The sequence below is a fragment of the Hippocampus bargibanti genome, linkage group LG15, assembly GCF_051943395.1.
Source record: "Hippocampus bargibanti isolate YZ-2025 linkage group LG15, ASM5194339v1, whole genome shotgun sequence".
NCBI lineage: Eukaryota > Metazoa > Chordata > Actinopteri > Syngnathiformes > Syngnathidae > Hippocampus > Hippocampus bargibanti.
The window spans coordinates 3478437-3496840 of NC_142748.1; the positions used below are offsets into that span (position 1 = coordinate 3478437).

At 39.3% G+C, this 18404-nt stretch overlaps 2 protein-coding genes across 2 annotated transcripts in view; both read left to right on the top strand.

Annotated features, from left to right (window-relative positions):
• cpped1 (calcineurin like phosphoesterase domain containing 1) overlaps positions 1-2242 on the top strand; it is a 28111-nt gene extending 25869 nt beyond the window's left edge. Inside the window, exon 6 of the mRNA XM_089016090.1 lies at positions 520-2242. Coding sequence (XP_088872216.1) covers positions 520-746 — 227 coding nt within the window. The 3' untranslated portion in view covers positions 747-2242. The remainder of the gene's footprint in view (positions 1-519) is intronic.
• On the top strand, positions 1154-18281 carry ercc4 (ERCC excision repair 4, endonuclease catalytic subunit). Its single transcript, XM_089016092.1, has 13 exons — positions 1154-1294; positions 4223-4344; positions 8810-8999; positions 9484-9664; positions 10041-10236; positions 11960-12167; positions 12253-12433; positions 12723-12854; positions 12934-13038; positions 14711-15293; positions 16343-16435; positions 16540-16652; positions 17404-18281. Exons 2-13 carry the CDS (start codon positions 4331-4333, stop codon positions 18135-18137), a joined length of 2730 nt encoding a protein of 909 aa, XP_088872218.1. The 5' UTR covers positions 1154-1294; positions 4223-4330; the 3' UTR covers positions 18138-18281.
• The last annotated feature ends 123 nt before the right edge of the window (positions 18282-18404 follow it).

Genomic DNA, 18404 nt, shown 5'->3' on the forward strand with positions numbered 1-18404 from the left:
TACTTTCAAAACTCTCAAGTTGACTTTACAGTCACAGGATAAGTTTTCCTATGGGTGAGCAACGGCTGCCACATGCGCCAGCGTTCGCTCAACTCGGAAGTAACTCAAATAGATAGAAATATAGATAGCAAGCTAAATCGCCATGTTGGTTTCAGGTTTATTTTCCACCATGCTTACAACATATTTCTTAGGTCATTAACATATAGGATTTGTCATGCTAATGTGGTGATAACGGGGTAATCAGAGCCAGGCATAGAACATTAGATATCATCAGACAGGCAAAAGAAGTAATCAGATTAGCATCAGTGAGTTGTTTACTGCTCCTCCAACCTTAGAGCACTGCCACCTCTGTCAATTAGGGATATATGTAGGACCAGAGTTACCAGCGCAACTTTAGTTCGCTGACGAAACTCTTCGGATGAGGAGCGAAACGTCGACACCTTCAAATAAGTACAGATGAAGGCTGAAGAAACCTTTTCATGGAAAAATGTGAACTTTGATCCATCTTTCTTGCTCCAGGGGTGAAGGCGGTCTTCTCCGGCCATTATCATCGGAATGCAGGCGGTTGCCACGACGGCCTCGACATGGTCGTGAGTTCGGCTATCGGCTGCCAGCTAGGCGAGGACACCCACGGCGTTCGGGTGGTGGTGGTGACGGCCGACCGCGTGGTCCATCGTTACTACAGCCTGGAGCGGATGCGAACGGGGGGGATGGATGAGGACCTCCTGAAGCTCCTACAGGCATGATGGTTTACCAAATCTGTTTAATTCTTTTTTATTTTTATCATGAAATGCGAGAATGTGATTTGGATGTTATTCGAACCACAGTTTTGCTGCTTAATATCTAACACAATTTAATTCAGCACTTTGATTCATTTTCTGATTCATTTCGATTTAAAATATTTGGTTATAATAATTATTTCACGGATAAAACTTGCACTATTATCGATCCCAATTTTATTTTATTTTTTTTATCCCGCTTGGAGCCCACCCCAGGCAGTTGGAAGGGTACACCCTGAACTGGTTACATACCCTTATCGGGTACATAGATGAACAAACGATCAAAAATTACATATTAGGATAATTTATAATGTTCTGTTAACTTGCTGTGCGTTTTTTGTGTGTGTGTGTGTGTGTGTGTGTGTGTGTTTTTTTTTTAATGTGGGAGAATACCGGAGCACCCAAAGAAAACCCACAAGGGCACATGGAGGAACATGCAAATTCCACACAGCAAGTACAACCGACAAACTAGCAATATCTGGATCTGGAAACTTCAAGGAAGTAAATCGTTCATGGTGAAAATAAACGTTTTATAGGTTTTTTTTTGCAGGATTTTTTTACGTAACAACATAAATTCTGCCCTTTTTTTTTTTTTTTGCTAAACATGAAACCATGTTTTGGCAATGTCAAGTGCAGCTTTATTAAACACGGTTGCACAGCTTTTGAAGCAAAGCTATTGAGATCTGGAAGAATCAAGCTGGCAATCGTTTTTTTTTAATTTTGCAGTCATATGGATACAATATTGCCCAATGCAATTTAACAAAATACAAAAAGAACTGAAATTATCTATGCAATATTACCCCCTAGTGGTTAACAATGGTATTGAGATGATGTCATGATATTGATGGGTTGATGGTGAAACATGATTTTTTTTTTCTGCCAGTGGATTCATGCTATTAGGTTATGCGGTGCATGAAAAGGTTAACAGAACCACATTTTATGACCCAAAGCACTTTGGTTAGCTACGTGTCATTTGATGGTCTCACATTCAAATCTGAATCCATCTCGCTGCATTGCAGTGAACCGGATACGCTGAAACAAAAAGCGCTTTTGTTGCGAGTCCCCATGTATTTCGCCTCAATTACGAGCGCGGAGGGGGGATCATGTAATCACCCAGACCCGCTGCGATAGTTGTCATGGCAACCTTTTTTAAGCAACACATCATTTGTGTCTTGGAGAAATAACTAGAAAAGAGTGTGTGTTGCCTTGTTTGTGTACAGCCACTCTCAGTATTGTTTCACAGACGTTTTTTTTTTTAATTAATAATAATAATATGTAGAAGACCATCACCTTCATTTCTCGCCTTGTATGCTTTCCTCATATAGCACAAATCACATTAATGGCTTCACCTCCGCGTTGCGGCGGCTGTCACGCATTTGAAACATTAATTGAAACGAATCACCATGCAAACCCCTGTGACATGATCGGTGATATTTTTATAATAAATGTTCATTTTAATGTAATTGCTATTGCACACTGTAATTTTTTTGTTTTAAATATTGGTCGATAAAATAATAACGATCTCTTTATTTTGCTTTTACTTCAACAACCGCACCGTGTTTTTGTGGTTCACGAAATACAGTGATACCTCAGTTTACGAACGCTTTATCTAACAGACTTTTCGCCTTACGAACATCAAATTCGCGAAAATATAATCTTGGCATACGAACTGGTTTTCGGGAAACACACGGAGCGCCACAATGGCTGGCGGAATAGTTTTTCGGCGGACGAACACCAAACCACAAAGCCGAACAGCGCCACCATGGTTGTTGGACGACTTTTCCACACCCACTTTCTTTCAGTGCAGATGTGGTTTGTTATCAAGTGGATACTTTTGCTTTGTTTGGGACATAAAAAGACCCCACCATAGACTAATGTTAAGCCGAAGAGGACACAAAAGAAAATTACGGTCAAGCAGAAGAAGGAGATCATCGAAAAACACAAATGAGATGTGCGTTTGTGTGACTTAGCGTCCAAGTACCAGTATGCTATGTCGACCATTGCTACGTGTGGCTAAGGGTGTTTCTGAGTTGTCGAAGCAACGGTCCCAGGCACTAGATGATGTTGAAAAACTTCTGTTGATTTGGATTAACGAAAAGCAGCTAGCCGGGGACATTGTGAGTGAGGGTATTATCGCCGAGAAAGCATGGTAACTTCACCTGGATATCATCAAGAGGCAACAACATCACAAAGGTAAATAAAATTACTTTATTATACCGTACCGTTTCTTTCTTTGTTTACAATACAATAGCACATTTATTATACATACAAGAAGGGATATTTTGTGTGGCTTATTTAGTCGAAAATTATGTTTTATGGTGAACAGTAAATGGATTATTCTCATTTTTAATGGTTTCCTATGGGAAATTAATGTTTGGAAGACACACTTTTCACCTTGCACACACTTTCTGGGAACCAATTAGGTTCGTAAGCTTAGACATTACTGTTATCACTTGCAGGTTCGCCATCTTGTGCTTTGTTTTCACATAATAGTCACAAACTGTCATTTTATTCCTTAGTGAGGCTTGGAAACATGTTCAAATGAAATTATTTTGCTCAGTATTTTAACATGCATTTTCCATACATGGCTTCAACCTCAAAAGAACACGACTGAATGTTAGAAAGGATCATCCAAACAATCCAATCTGTGTTTTTTTTAAGGATTCTTGTGACAGTTTGTCTGTGGCCTTTTCAGAACGTACACGCATGGCTGCCTCCCAAAGCTTCACCTCCTTGATTGTGTTCCCCAAATGGTGACAAATGTGACGTCTACACATTCTCCCAAATCACCCCCCTTCCTATCCATTTATTGTACAGTGAGACCTCAACTTACGAACTTAATTGGTTCCCAGAGAGAGTGTGTGAGGCGAAAAGTGTGTATCTCAAAAAAAAAATCCCATAGGAAACCATTAAAATGGGAATAATCCATTCCCGGGTTTCCATAAAATATACTTTTCACAACATACCTTATTCTATATATAATAAATGTGCTATTGTATTGTATTGAAAGAAATACACTGCATTGTATCATAAAGTCACTTTATTTACATTTGTGATGGTCATTTATGGCTTGATGGAATGGCGTTTCGAAGGTCAAAGGGAATTGCTGTTTGGAAAGAGAGGCACATTACATGAGGACTGTAATTAAAGAAATAAACTGTGCTGTAAAATAAAGTTTTATTTACCTTTTTGATGGTCGTTGATGGCTTATGGAAGGAGAATCACCTTCCATAAGGACTGTTGGTAACTTAACCTCTGGTCCTGTTCGGTCGTGTGCTTCCGCCGAAGATCACTCCGCCAGCCGTGGTGGGTGTGTATTATGAAAATAGTGCTTATTGTAAGGTTTAATTTTCAGAAATTTGACGTTTGTAAGACAAAAAGTTTGTAAGATAAGGTGTTTGTAAGTTGAGGTCTCACTGTATCCCTTTTTTTTTCCTCGACAGACGCAAGAGTCCTCGCTCGGGGCTCAAAACGGATGCACTTGAAGTCCAAACAATACTTGGCCTTTTGCTCTCCTGTTCCAGTCGATCGAGACATGCATTCTGTGGCTGATGGTAGCTAGAAGGTGTTTATCGATCCCGTTGCCGTGTTTCCTGCCGCTCCAACACAGACCAACATCCAGTCTAGGCACCTTTATAAGCAATTCGCTGAAGGAAAACAACATATGGATGCTTTTAGCTTCTGCCAGATTGTATAAGTGTGATCCCCACATAACCCCCCAATCTCACAGGAGTACATAATGCTAGCAAACTGGAGGGTAAATAACATTTTTGTAAGCTTATGTGAACCCACCAAATCACAAGGGGACAAGTTTAGTATTTTTAATGAAAACAAAATGATGCGCAAATAGTTATTGCCAGTGTGCATGTCTTGTAAAATGCTATTGACTACGTATTTCAATCTAATTCAAGGATTTCATCACGGTACATTTTAACATCAATCCACATATGCACATTCATTGTTTGTTTAAAGAAATAACAGTTTTTGTGCATTCACCAATGTAAATGTTTGTTTTCTCGGATGCACTTGCATTGGATTAGCCTTTATTCGTCTCACAGTGGAGAAATTTACATTTCGCAGCAGCAAAGTGATGAAAGTATAAGAAAGGAAGTAAAAAAACAAAAAACAGGAGCAGCTGTGAAGACAGCCACTCTGGCTACGCTATCTTGAAGTCAAAATAACAAAAAAAATCAATCTTAAGCACTTTTTGTTGCATGAAGCAGTTCTGGATGAAAGAGGAGAGGATCAAAACCTCCTTTTCACCAGTGGATCAAGGATGTCATGGTGGAATGTACACGCCTGCTACAAGCTAAATTTTGAAAGCAAACACAAAGCTGTAGTGTCCATTGATGAAAAGAGATTGTCTCATTTCCCACGTAAACCTGCTTCAATTCCAAGCCGCGACAGTTCCACTTTTGTTCTAATAATTTACATATCTCCTGACAAGATTTTGAGTACATTTTCTTGAAGGAAATGTTTAAAAAGGAAAAAAAAACAAAGAAACACGCTTTTTACAAAACATTTTAGTCCCCCTTGGTGTTATTTTTTATTTTTAAACCTTACTATGCATTGTAGCTATTATATTTAGGTCCAAATTTATGATTTAAGGCTCTTGAACCTAAATAAAAGGCTACTTTAGTCACTTCCGGGTTGAGTGAACACTGGCGCGTGTGGCTGCCACTGCTTACCCGCAGAAAAAAATATCCTGTGACTGTAAATAGTCCTTGAGAGTTTTGAAAGCCGCTAAATGAAGTGTATTATTATTATTATTATTATTATTATTATTATTATTATTATTATTATTATTATTATTATTATCATTATTATTATTATTATTAATTTTAAATGATCCCTCAACAGCTTTATAGCCATGCTTGCATACCTGCTACATGTTGACATCCAATTTTAATCCGTTTTTGTAATTAGCCCGGCACCACCAAAATAGAGAGGTTTTAAGAAGAAAATCCAATCAAACATGCGTCTTATGCCACCGCCGCTGATGGAGTGGACGCCGAGCGCAGCGAAACAATTAGCCTTTTCACACACACACTGTCAAGTATACACAAACATGCATCAGAACACATACACACTTCGAAACACACACACGTACTTCCACCACAATGCTAATTAATGCATATATCTGTTCCCACACAGGATGTCCTCGGTTTTCATCCCACCCTCAATTAGGTTGAACCCCCAACTGCCGCATTAGCGTTTGGATTAGGCGGAATTATGAAGGAGTTCAAGCGTTTGAAATCCCGCCTTGTCTTTGACCTACTGCATCAAGCGTTTGACAGCTATCTGGCTTTGAGAGGGGAAAGTGTGTTTCAGTACCTTTCTTCACAGGGATTTATGTTTATGCATGAGCTCCCCAATTTATGAACGAGATACGTTCCGAACTGCCGTTTGCACTGTGAATTTGTAAATTTCCTCAACGGTATATTTTATATGGAATGTATGTTTAGTAATAATATTACATTTGATTTCTAAGCACCTTTCAAAACTCTCAAGGTCACTTTACAGTCACAGAATATTTTTCTGTGGGTGAGCAGCATCAGCCACACCCGCCAGCGTTCACTCAACTCTAAAGTAACTCAAATAGATAGAAAGCTAGCTAGCTAGCTAATGGATAGCAAATAAATAGCGAATAGATAGCCAAATAGCCGCCAGCTCGACAGATTCCAGCCAGCTAGACAGCTAATAGCTAGACATCTAGCTAATGGATAGCTAATCAATAGCTAATAGATAGCCAACAGCTAGCCAGCTCGACATCTTCCAGCCGTCTAATAGCTAGCCAGCTAGCTAATAAAAAGCGAATAGATAGATAGATAGCCGACAGCTTACAGCCAGCCAGCTAATATCTAGCCAGCTAGCTAATGGATAGCTAATAAATAAGGCTTAGATAAGTACAGACGCTCCCCAATTTACGAACAAGATAGGTTCCAAACGGTTGTTCGTAAGGTGAATTTTTTCGTAAATTGCTTCAGTGGTATAGTTTGTATGGAATGTATGTTTAAGGCTTATATAAGTATGTTTAAAGGTTATATAAGTATGCTTAAAGCTTGTTTAAGTAAACTATTGGTTTGTACTGAAAAATAAACATCGAATAAAAAAATATGTTATATAAAGATATGTACGTGTACAACTGGAGAGAATACTACATATGTTACTACAGAAGTGTTCATATGTACATTTGTTCGTAACTCCAATGTTTGTAAGTAGGGTAACGTCTGTTAACCGTTCCTTATACGCGCAGTTACAATATGCCATTGTGACCTTACTATGTCCCACTCCTTAACTCATTTTAATATTTGGAAGGGGGGAATCTAGTGGGGCCTTCAGAAAGTTGTCACACACACACACAAATTTGAAATACAGATTTCATTCCCCTATTATTCTTTGTGTGTTAAGGTTCTTCAGCCGACTGACCTGTTTTGGCCAATGAGCCTTACGTGTCAATTTTCAGACTTGAAAAGTTTTCCACTGCCGTGACCAAGACGCATGAAAGGCTTTTTGTGAGGTACAGATTTATTTTCTTACTCATAAAACGCTAAGACTCCCATTCAAGTTGGAACAATTTATTGGACAGAAAAGTGAGCATGACAATTTGAAATGATTTTTACCAGTGAATGTCTGTGTGGCCCAGTTCAAGCTGCACACATAAACATTTTAAAGGACCATTTTTCGTCTTTTGTGTGCTGTCAGTTCCATTGAAGGACCCACTAAGGAGGACGTGCACATCTTACGTCTCTTCCTGGGACAAAAACTAAGTGCCATGTACTCCACAGCATCATTGTGCACTCGGGTTTTTAAATGACATTGAAGTGTAGTACACGCACACTCACACGCGAAGGTAGCCGGTGTGAGAAAATAATCGATCGTTTTTCGGTTTCCATTCATCTTCAATGTTCAACGATAAACGGGGAATAGGGTATTCCATTTTATTGCACAAAGCAACACTGACACCTTGCGGGCGATGGGGGGATCTCAGTCAATACGACAGGAAAAAAACGCCAACAAAGCGACTGGATTTGGGACGTATGACATATTTGTGGATGTCAACACATTTTGGGGGTATTTTTTTAATCATTTTTAAAATAACACGTTTTTGACAAACAAGTGAAAAAAAACACGGAAAACTACATTCAAGTCAATGTGTTTCGTGAGTGACGTTTGATTGACAGCTGAGTGCTTGTGGGCCTGCTTGGTCACTGGTCAACTCGGTTAATATTGTTTTTTTTATTACTTCCAGTGACACAATGAGTAACAATTAACAAATTTGAGGCCGTTATGACATTATAGCGTTCTTAATTTGTCTACAGAAATACATTTACAGATAAATGCCAGTCAATTTAAAATGTTAAATGTTGAAAACATGGGTTGTAGTCAAATGAAAATCGTGTCCAAAGGCATTGGCAAGCAATCGGAATATCGTTTACAATACAGCTATCAGGTATGAGCCATAAAAAAACAAAAAAGTAACTTTCGCAGTTCAAAATCGTCCAGAGGAACACAAAAACAACAACAAAGACCAGCATGGTGTGATAGTAACCGGGTTGTGAAGCTTTCATTTTGTTCATAGGTCCTCAATAACACTATCAACCCAAAAATATAGACCGGTGGTATATTATACATTGTCATATTTGTTATTATTGTTATGAAGTGAAGGCGCGGGTGGCTGCCACTGCTCACCCGCAGAAAAAAAATATCCTGTGACTGTAAAGTGTCCTTCAGAGTTTTGTAAGGCGCTTATGAATGAAATGTATTGTTATTATTATTATTGTGTTTTATATAGGTCTGTCATTTTTCTTCTCCGCGGCATTCTCCCACCGCTAGACGGCGCCCTTGTGTTTCGTTCAAACCTTTTATTGTTAGTTTTTCTTTTTCGTTTTGTTTAGTGTCATGTGACCGGAAGTAAACATTAACATATTCGGTGACGGGCGCCCCCCCCCCATCAGAAGCTGGCGTTCCAATGTTTACAATGATTCTTCTTTTTGTTCGCTGAAATCGGATTTATTGTTTACTCTTAGGTTGGCTTCCACCATGGCGGGCCCTCTGCTGGAGTTTGAGACCGAAATGTTTCTGAATCTGTTCAGCTGTGACGGACTGCTCGTGGTTGCAGAAGGGATGGGAATAGACCGTATTCTGATGCAGTTCATGCGGGTGTACTCGGAACAAGGCAGCCTGGTTCTACTACTTAACACTACGACCCCTGAACAGGTCAGCACTGCCCACATCGTTATCCCAGTTGCACAATTATTTCTGTCATTTGTGAGTGTGTTTTACGGAAAACAAGAAAAAATACCCCAAAATCAATAAATAAAGAGTCCATTTGCTATGGTTCGTTCTTAATAGATTTAAATGATGGAGAATTTACTCAGATGTCAAGAACGAAAAGGTGTGTATTTTGTGAATCTTGTGGAAGCGGGATTAACATACAGTACTTGTTTGAAAATAACGATTAAATAAGTAGAACTACTGTTCTGATTCATCTCCTGAAGTAAAAGTACAGACTCTGGAATGTTAAAATGCATTTTTTTCTTTTTAATTATGCACCTGTTTTTTATTTGTGTTAAAAGTTGGCACCATATTGCATCAATCATGCTCACATGATACAGCAAACAAGGACAATCCCGAACAAAGTATTTTAAACTAACTCTGGATCTACAATACCCTTTGTCAAACATGTGTTTTCACTTTTTAGGAGTATTTTACAGAGCAGTTGCGAGTGGAAGGTGTGACCCACTTGCCCAGGACGGTGACCAGCGATGTCCAAGGCACCGAACGGTACAATGTGTACACAGAGGGAGGGGTGCTGTTTGTCACCAGCAGGATCCTGGTGGTCGACTTTCTCACCGACCGCATACCTGCTCATCTTATATCAGGTAAGTGTGCGTATATCACACCTTAAATTATGTGGGTTTTGTAGTAGTGATTGACATATGCATTTTTTTCAGAGGTAATGCAAATACCAATTGTCAATTTCCATTGGTTGAAAAAACTAAACAGAGCATTGTTGTCAAAATTTGAGGTTTACTCACAGTTGTTGCACAGTTGAGTGCAGTGAATACTTTTCATTGTGTTCAAGTGACATTTCTTCAGTGTCCCATTAAAAAAAACTAAAATTTCCCATGCAGGTGAGAGATTTAAACACTTCTAGACGATACGCATATTGTATATTCTATCACTGTGATATTTTCTGTGCACCCCCAAGTTGTGTGGGTTTTACTGACGTTCTCTATTTTCGATATCTCCTGTCAGGCATCCTGGTGTATCGTGCTCACAAAATAATCCAATCGTGTCAGGAAGCGTTCATACTGCGACTTTTCCGACAGAAGAATAAGACAGGCTTCATTAAAGCCTTCACCGACAAACCCGCAGCTTTTTCTTCGGGTTTTTGCCAGGTGGAGCGTGTGATGAGGAATCTTTTTGTTAAGAAACTCTACCTTTGGCCCAGGTGAGTAGTTTATTGGACCTCACTAACGTATACCTCTGCAGTCAGACAAAATACCAGAAGGCGAACTTAGATTATGCGTGACATGTCACATCTCAGAAATGTACTGGTAACATCCGAGTTACGACCGGGTTCCGTTCCAACAAAACGGTCGTAAGTCGAATTCCATTCAAAATGGCCGACGTGACGTTTACACGACAGAATAGTATACAATGTCAATCTGTTGTTTTTAAGCAACATTTTCTATTGAATACTATTATATACCAAACTGTTTACAGTTCATTTGTCAATATTATAACGTTTAGTGTCATTTTTATCATTTTCTATTTCATATTATCGATTTTTATTACATTTTTATTTTATTACATTACTGTGCCTGTAATGTATACAAACCGTTTACTATACAGTTCATTTATAAATGTTATTATTACCCCGCTCTCCCTGCTAACGGCCAGAAGAGGTCGCCCGACACACACACACACACACACACACACACACGCACACACACACACACACACACACACACACACACACGCACACGCACACACACACACACACACACACACACACACACACACACACACACACGCTCGGACTCAGGCGGACGCAGAAGGAGAAAAAAAGCAGTGTACAGTGAGACCTCAATTTACGAACTTAATTGGTTCCCAGACAGAGTGTGTAAGGCGAAAAGTGTATTTCAAAAAGAAAATTCCCATAGGAAACCATTAAAATGGGAATAATCCGTTCCCGGGTTTCCATAAAATATACTTTTCAACTAAATAAGCCTTAAAACTACACACAACATACCTTATTCTATGTATAATAAATGTGCTATTGTATTGTAATGAAAGAAATACACTGCGTTGCATCATAAAGTCACTTTATTTACATTTGTGATGGTCATTTATGGCTTGATGGAATGGCGTTGGAGGTCGAGGGTCAAACGGAATTGCTGTTTGGAAAGAGAGGCACATTACATGAGGACTGTAATTAAAGAAATAAACTGTGCTGTAAAATAAAGTTTTATTGACCTTTTTGATGGTCATTGATGGCTTATGGAAGGAGAGTCACCTTCCATAAGGACTGTTGATAACTTAACCTCTGGTGCTGTTCGGTCGTGTGCTTCCGCCGAAGATCACTCCGCCAGCCGCGGTGGGTGTGTATTATGAAAATAGTGTTTATTATAAGGTTTAATTTTCATAAATTTGAAGTTTGTAAGATGAAAAGTTTGTAAGATAAGGTGTTTGTAAGTTGAGGTCTCACTGTACCATACAAGGAGATGTTGCCGAGATGGTACATATGCACTGTATAACTACTGCATTGAGTGTAGTCACGCAGTAAATTGCTGTGCCAGTGTGTGACATGCTGGCTGGCCAAAATTGTAGTACACGTTGCGGTGCCAGGCGTAGAATAAAAAAAGGGGAGAGGGTCTGGCGGTCGTGGTCGTAAGTATGGGTGGTCGTAACTCGTACCGGTCGTAACCCAGATGTTACCTGTATTTGGTTTGCTTTGAAATGTTATGGTAACAAATGACCATGCTAAAAGGAGACATTTAATATGAATATCCTGATATTTCTTGTATGCAAATGTAATACCATTTTGAGCAAATGCACTCATTCTCTACTGCCATTAATAGTTTCTATTTTTCATCCCACAACCCCCTCCCTTTTTTCTTGATTGTTTCTTGATCTTTTTTTTTTTTTGCTCTTTACGCTTTATTTAACAGGTTTCAAGCGTCAGTAAACACAACCCTCGACAGACACAAGCCTGACGTAGTGGAGCTCCATGTGTCACTGACGCCTTTCATGAGGGCCATCCAGAGTTCCATCCTGGATATTATGGGTGCCTGTCTGAAGGAGTTGAAACGTTATAATCCCACCTTGGAGGTCGAGGATCTCTCCTTAGAGAACACCCTTAGCAACGCCTTCGATAAGGTGGATACCTTAAGGTTATATAAATTCACCATCAATCATCCGATACAAAAATGTTTTTTTTTTCCTATTCTGTTTTGTCTCCCAGACTATCCGCCATTACCTGGACCCCCTGTGGCACCAGCTGGGATCAAAGACCAAGGCGCTGGTCCAGGACCTGAAGGTGTTAAGGGTTCTACTGCTGTACCTGACCCAGTACGACTGTGTCACATTCTTCAATCTGCTCGAGTCACTCCGTTCCGGCCAAAAGAACTTTGGCTCCATCTCAGGTGAATCTCACGTGGAAAATGTCGTTTCCATGCAATATTCAATCACTAGTTCATTAGTTGCACTTTTTTTTTCATTTTAGTTGCAATTACAGTAAAGTCTCGTTATATCGATATTCAAGGGAGTCCGAAAAAATATCGATATAACCAGCACTATCGATATATCCGACCCTGTTTGCATGTAATTTTCTCCGTGCGTGTATAGAAATAGTATCGATATAACCGGGACTATCGATATATCCGATATCGATATAACGAGACTTTACTGTATATTCATAATCTTTCACCTCAGGTTGGCTCTTCTTGGATTCCAGTACGTCCATGTTTGTGAACGCAAGATCCAGGGTGTACCACATCTCGGAAAATAAGAAGAAACTAAAAGTTGGAGCTGAAGTTGAAAAAAAACAGATACCCTCCGTCTCAGGTGACTTTGAAAAGAGCTCCAGAACCAAAAGCAATTGAGGATTAATCGATATGATGTCGTTCGTGTATGCATGTTTCAGAGGTGAAACGAGTACTGGTGCTGGAGAAGAGCCCAAAATGGGAGGCTTTGACTGAAGTCCTGCAGGAGATTGAGAAGGAGAACAAGAACTCCCAACATGAACCAGGTTAGAATTGTCATCTTGAGGAATGTTCAACCAAATATACACAGTGGTACGTGCAAAAATAATGTTCACTCCAGTGCCAGGGTTTTTTGTCATTTTCACTCAAATTGCGGGGCTCATAGAATATTGAGTTTTAGGGCTACATAAACACTCAATTCACATAAGAAACTGAAAAATTCCTTCAAAATAAATGATGACAACAATTATGACAAATCTTTTTTTAGTTTTTCAATGTAAAAAAAAAAAATCCAGTTAATATTTTTAGAGAACATTTTCTTTTTTATTTTGTTAACATTTTAGTCGTGGTTAGTTCTTGTGAACAATAATATATTTTGCACTGTGCCAATGAATTGTTTCAACAGGATGAAATACAGTTTAAATAATGTCAGATAACATAAAAATATAGTTCAGAATAATTTAAATTTAATGTATTGTTTTTTACTCATGTGTCCACTGCAGTGCCATGGTTTTTGTCATTTTCACTCAAATTCCAGTATCCACAGAATATTGAGTTTTACGAATACATAAACATTCACTTCAGCGTAAGAAACCGTGAAAAAAATCCTTCAAAATAATTGGACGATGACAATTTGTAGTTTTTTTGTAGTTTTTCAAAGTAATAGTTCCAGTTAATTTTTTAAAGAGCTTTTTCTTTTTTTATTTTGCTAACATTTTCGTCATGGTTAGTTTTTGTGAACAATAATATAATATTTTGTACTGTGCCAATGAATTATTTTAACAGGATGAAATACAGTTTAAATAATATATAAAATAAAAATAATAATTTTAAATAATTTAAATTGATGTAATGTCTTTTACTCGTGTCCACTCCAGTGCCAGGGTTTTTGTCATTTTCACTCAAATTGCAGGACTCACACAATACAGAGTTTTAGGACTACATAAACATTCACTTCAGCGTATGAAACTGTGGAAAAAAATCCTTCAAAATAAATGATAGATGATGACAATTTGTATTTTTGTATTTTTTTTTTTTTCAAAGTAATATTTTTAAAGAGCGTTTTCTTTTTATTTTGTTCACATTTTAGTCATGGTTAGTTTTTGTGAACAATAGTATAATATTTTGCACTGTGAATTATTTTAACACGATTAAATACAGTCTACATAATATCACATACAATAAAAACAGTTCTGAATAATTTAAATTGATGTATTATCTTTTACTCGTGTCCACTCCAGTGCCAGGGTTTTTGGCACTTACACTCAAATTTCAGGACCCACAGAACATTGAGTTTTAGGACTACATAAACATTCAATACAGCATTAAAAATCTTGGACTATCTCCTTTCATCAGAAAAAAAACAGTTAATTCCTAAGTTATATGTGTCTGGAGTTATCTGAGCTTGAAATGGGAGTGGCTGTACAAAATACAATACATACATATTGATTTATATAGCGCTTTAACAACAGCTGAAGCTGTAACATGAGCAAAAGGCAAATGCTGGGAAGGGAAAAAACATTGCCAGAGATCTGACCAGCGCTGTACCGGCACCTGCCGCATGAAAAACCCAAATAATTTGGGAAAAGCGCTCCACGTCACGCTAATCAATTTCCGAATAATTTCAGGAATGGCAACGAATGAGTTATAAAAGGAACGAAGGAATATCGATCGACCTTTCTGTCGGATGTATTTTAATCAATCTATCCGGACCTCCAGGCCGCGTGCTGATCTGCGCCAGCGATGATAGGACTTGCGCTCAACTCCAGCAGTACATCAGACACGGCGCAGATTGGCTCCTGAACCGACTGTACGCCCGCACCATCGGCAAACAAAACCCATCCGCCACCTCGAATATTATCTGGGCAAAACGTAAAAAAGGAAAGGGTCTTCACAAAGGCGCGTCCAAGGGAAAAGGTCGCGGGAAAGGAAAAGAGCCGAAAAAAAAGACAACCAAGGCTAAAAGCCGACCTTCTCTGACCTTGACTCAGATGATTGGCAAAGACGAGACCTTTGAAACGCCGGTCATGGGTAGCACCGAGGATGAGGATGTCTTTGACGATGAAGACAACATGGAGGACGAAGACGCTCCCAAGTTGGATTTGTCATCTGACGCTTACTATGCGGTTCTGAAGGAGCCCCTGATGGTCATTCACCCCCTGAGGGGCTGTACGGACCCTCACAGCCTAACACGTGTGCTACACGAGGTGGAACCCATGTTTGTGGTGCTTTATGACGCGGAACTTAGCTTTGTGCGACAGCTGGAGCTCTACAAAGCCTGTCGACCCGGCAAGCCACTAAGGTGCGTCTGCAGCTTCTTATTTCCTTCAAGGAAGGTGTCTGTTTTGTTGTTTTTAAACATACGACATTCTTGTTTAAAGTTAATATTGGATGTAATATCTCATCACATCAGTTTACACAATATGTAATGCTAATGTCGCTAATGCTCTGATCAAGTACAGTGATACATCAGCTTACAAACTTAATTGGTTCCCAGAAAGTGTGTGTAAGGCGAAAAGTTCGTCTGCCAAACATTTATTTCCCATAAGAAATCATTAAACATGACAATAATCTGTTCCCAGGTCTCCATAAAACATAATTTTCCACTAAATAGGCCTTAAAACTACACAAGATCTCCCTTATTTTATGTACAATATACATGCTATTGTATTATAATTAAAGAAATAAGGTGACTGTATAATAAACACGTTTTATTTACTTTTGTGATGGTCGCTGATGGAGTTGCCTCTTGATGTTATCCGAGTGAAGTTGCCGTGCTTTCTCTGTGATAATACCCTCACTCACAATGTCCCATGCTAGCTGCTTTTTGTTAATCAAAATCAACAAGTTTTTCAACATATTCTATTGCCTGACACCGTTGCTTAGACAACACAGAAACACCCTTAGCCACACGTAGCAATAGTCGACTTAGCATACTGGTACTGGGACGCTAAGTCACACAAACGCACACCTTGTTCGTGTTTTTCGATGATCTCCTTCTTCTGCTCGACCGTAATTTTATTTTTTGTCCTCTTCGGCTTAACACTAGCATGTGGTGGGGTCTTTTTTGGTCCCAAAAAAAGCAAACCTACTCCACTCAATAACAAACCACGTCTGCACTGAGTTCAGTGGTTTGGTTCGTCCGCCAAAAACTAGTTCTTATATTCTTGCGAATTTAATGTCCGTAAGGCGAAAAGTTTGTGAGCTAAAGTGTTCATAAGATAAGGTATCACTGTATTTCTTTTAGCGCTTCTTCTAGCTTTGTTTACCATTTCAAATTATCGATCATTCAGTTTATTAGTTTCAAAAGTGATCAATACTCTTCCTCGTGGCTTCTCTCCGCCTCTATAGGGTCTACTTCCTCATCTATGGCGGCTCAACAGAAGAGCAGAAATACCTAACCGGGCTCTCAAAGGAGAAAAAAGCCTTTGAGCATCTTATCAGGTTTGAATCGTCTCACTTAGCATTAATGAGCATTCCCATTCTGTTGTTTTGCATTTGCTGAATTTGGTGTGAAATAGCAAACCGATTGTCTTGTGACTTCGCAGGGAAAAGGCGACGATGGTCATCCCGGAGGAGAGAGAAGGCCGACAAGACACTAATTTGGACCTTGCTCGAAATTTGGATCCTGCTAATGCTACCACCAACACTCGCAAAGCTGGCAAGTTTTATTGTTGTTTACATTTTAGAATCACAATAAGGGGGTTGCAGGAAAAGTTGGTGAGCAGGGTGCGGAGGGTCCGGTCGGATTTTCTTTGCTCTTGTTTTGATTCTTGCAATGCGCAAGTCCTCGAAAGTGGGGAGGCCAAAAAACACGAATGGGGTGTGTGTTTGTGTGACTTAGCGTCCCAGTACCAGTATGCTAAGTCGACCATTGCTACGTGTGGCTAAGGGTGTTTCTGTGTTGTCTAAGCAACGGTTTCAGGCAATAGAAGAGGTTGAAAAACGTCTGTTGATTTGGATTAAAGAAAAGCAGCTAGCAGGGGACACTATGAGTGAGGGTATTATCGCCGAGAAAGCACGGCAACTTCACTCGGATAACATCAAGAGGCAACTACATCAACGACCATCACAAAGGTAAATAAAACGACTTTATTATATAGTATAGTTTATTTTTTTAATTATAATACAATATCACACATATTATATGTAAAATATGGTATATTTTGTGTAGTTTTTAAGGCTTATTCAGTAGAAAATTATGTTTTATGGGGACCTGGGAACGGATTATTCTCATTTTTAATGGTTTTCTATGGGAAATAAATGTTTGGCAGATGAACTTTTTGCCTTACACACACTTTTTGGGAACCAATTAAGTTTTTAAGCTTAGGTATGCACTGTACTGCGAAAAAAAACAATCATGGTTGTCGGTGGTAATTTGACTGATCCGATTTGTGTCTGATTTCAAATAGGAGGCCAAGAACAGCCCCAAGAGCCCTCACGAGTCATCGTAGACATGCGCGAGTTCCGCAGTGAGCTTCCGTCCATGCTCCACCGCCGCGGCCTAGACATCGAGCCCGTCACTTTAGAGGTCGGCGACTACATCCTGACGCCGGATATTTGTGTGGAGCGCAAGAGCGTCAGCGATCTGATCGGCTCCTTGCAGAGCGGTCGCCTCTACACCCAGTGCCTCGCCATGAACCGCTATTACAGGAAACCCGTTTTGCTCATCGAGTTTGACCCGACGAAACCTTTTTCACTCACGGCCCGTTCCGATTACCGTAACGAGATATCGTGCAATGACGTTTCTTCGAAACTCACTTTGCTTACGTTACATTTCCCGCGTCTCCGCATCCTGTGGTGTCCTTCGCCGCACGCCACAGGCGAGCTTTTTGTGGAGCTTAAGAAAGATCGCAAGGAACCAGATGCCGCTGCGGCTCAAGCGATCACAGCCGAATCAGACACTGTATCCGAATCGGCAGAGCTATACAATGCCGGGCCGTACGACTTCTTGCTCAAGATGCCGGGAGTCAACACGAAAAATTATCGAGCACTCATAAGAAACGCTGACAGCTTAGCAGATCTCACTAAATTAAGCCAGGACAAGCTCACGGAAATACTTGAGAATGCCAAGAATGCCAAATTGCTCTATGAGTTTTTGCATAATGTTGCAGATATTCAAGCTTCAGCGCAGAAAAGCAAATAACATCCATAGAGATTTTTTTAGATATATTTTTTTAATTATGTAAAATATTTGTGTACTGAATAAACTGAAGTAGTCAACTGTTGAATACGTTTTAAAACTGTTCAAAATCATGGAAAAAATAAATATAAATTTTATTTTGCATTAGCTCTGTTGCATCTTTTATAGAAAAACAATACAGTGAGACCTCAACTTACAAACACCTTATCTTACAAACTTTTCGTCTTAAGAACCTCTAATTTATGAAAATTAAACCTTATAATAAGCACT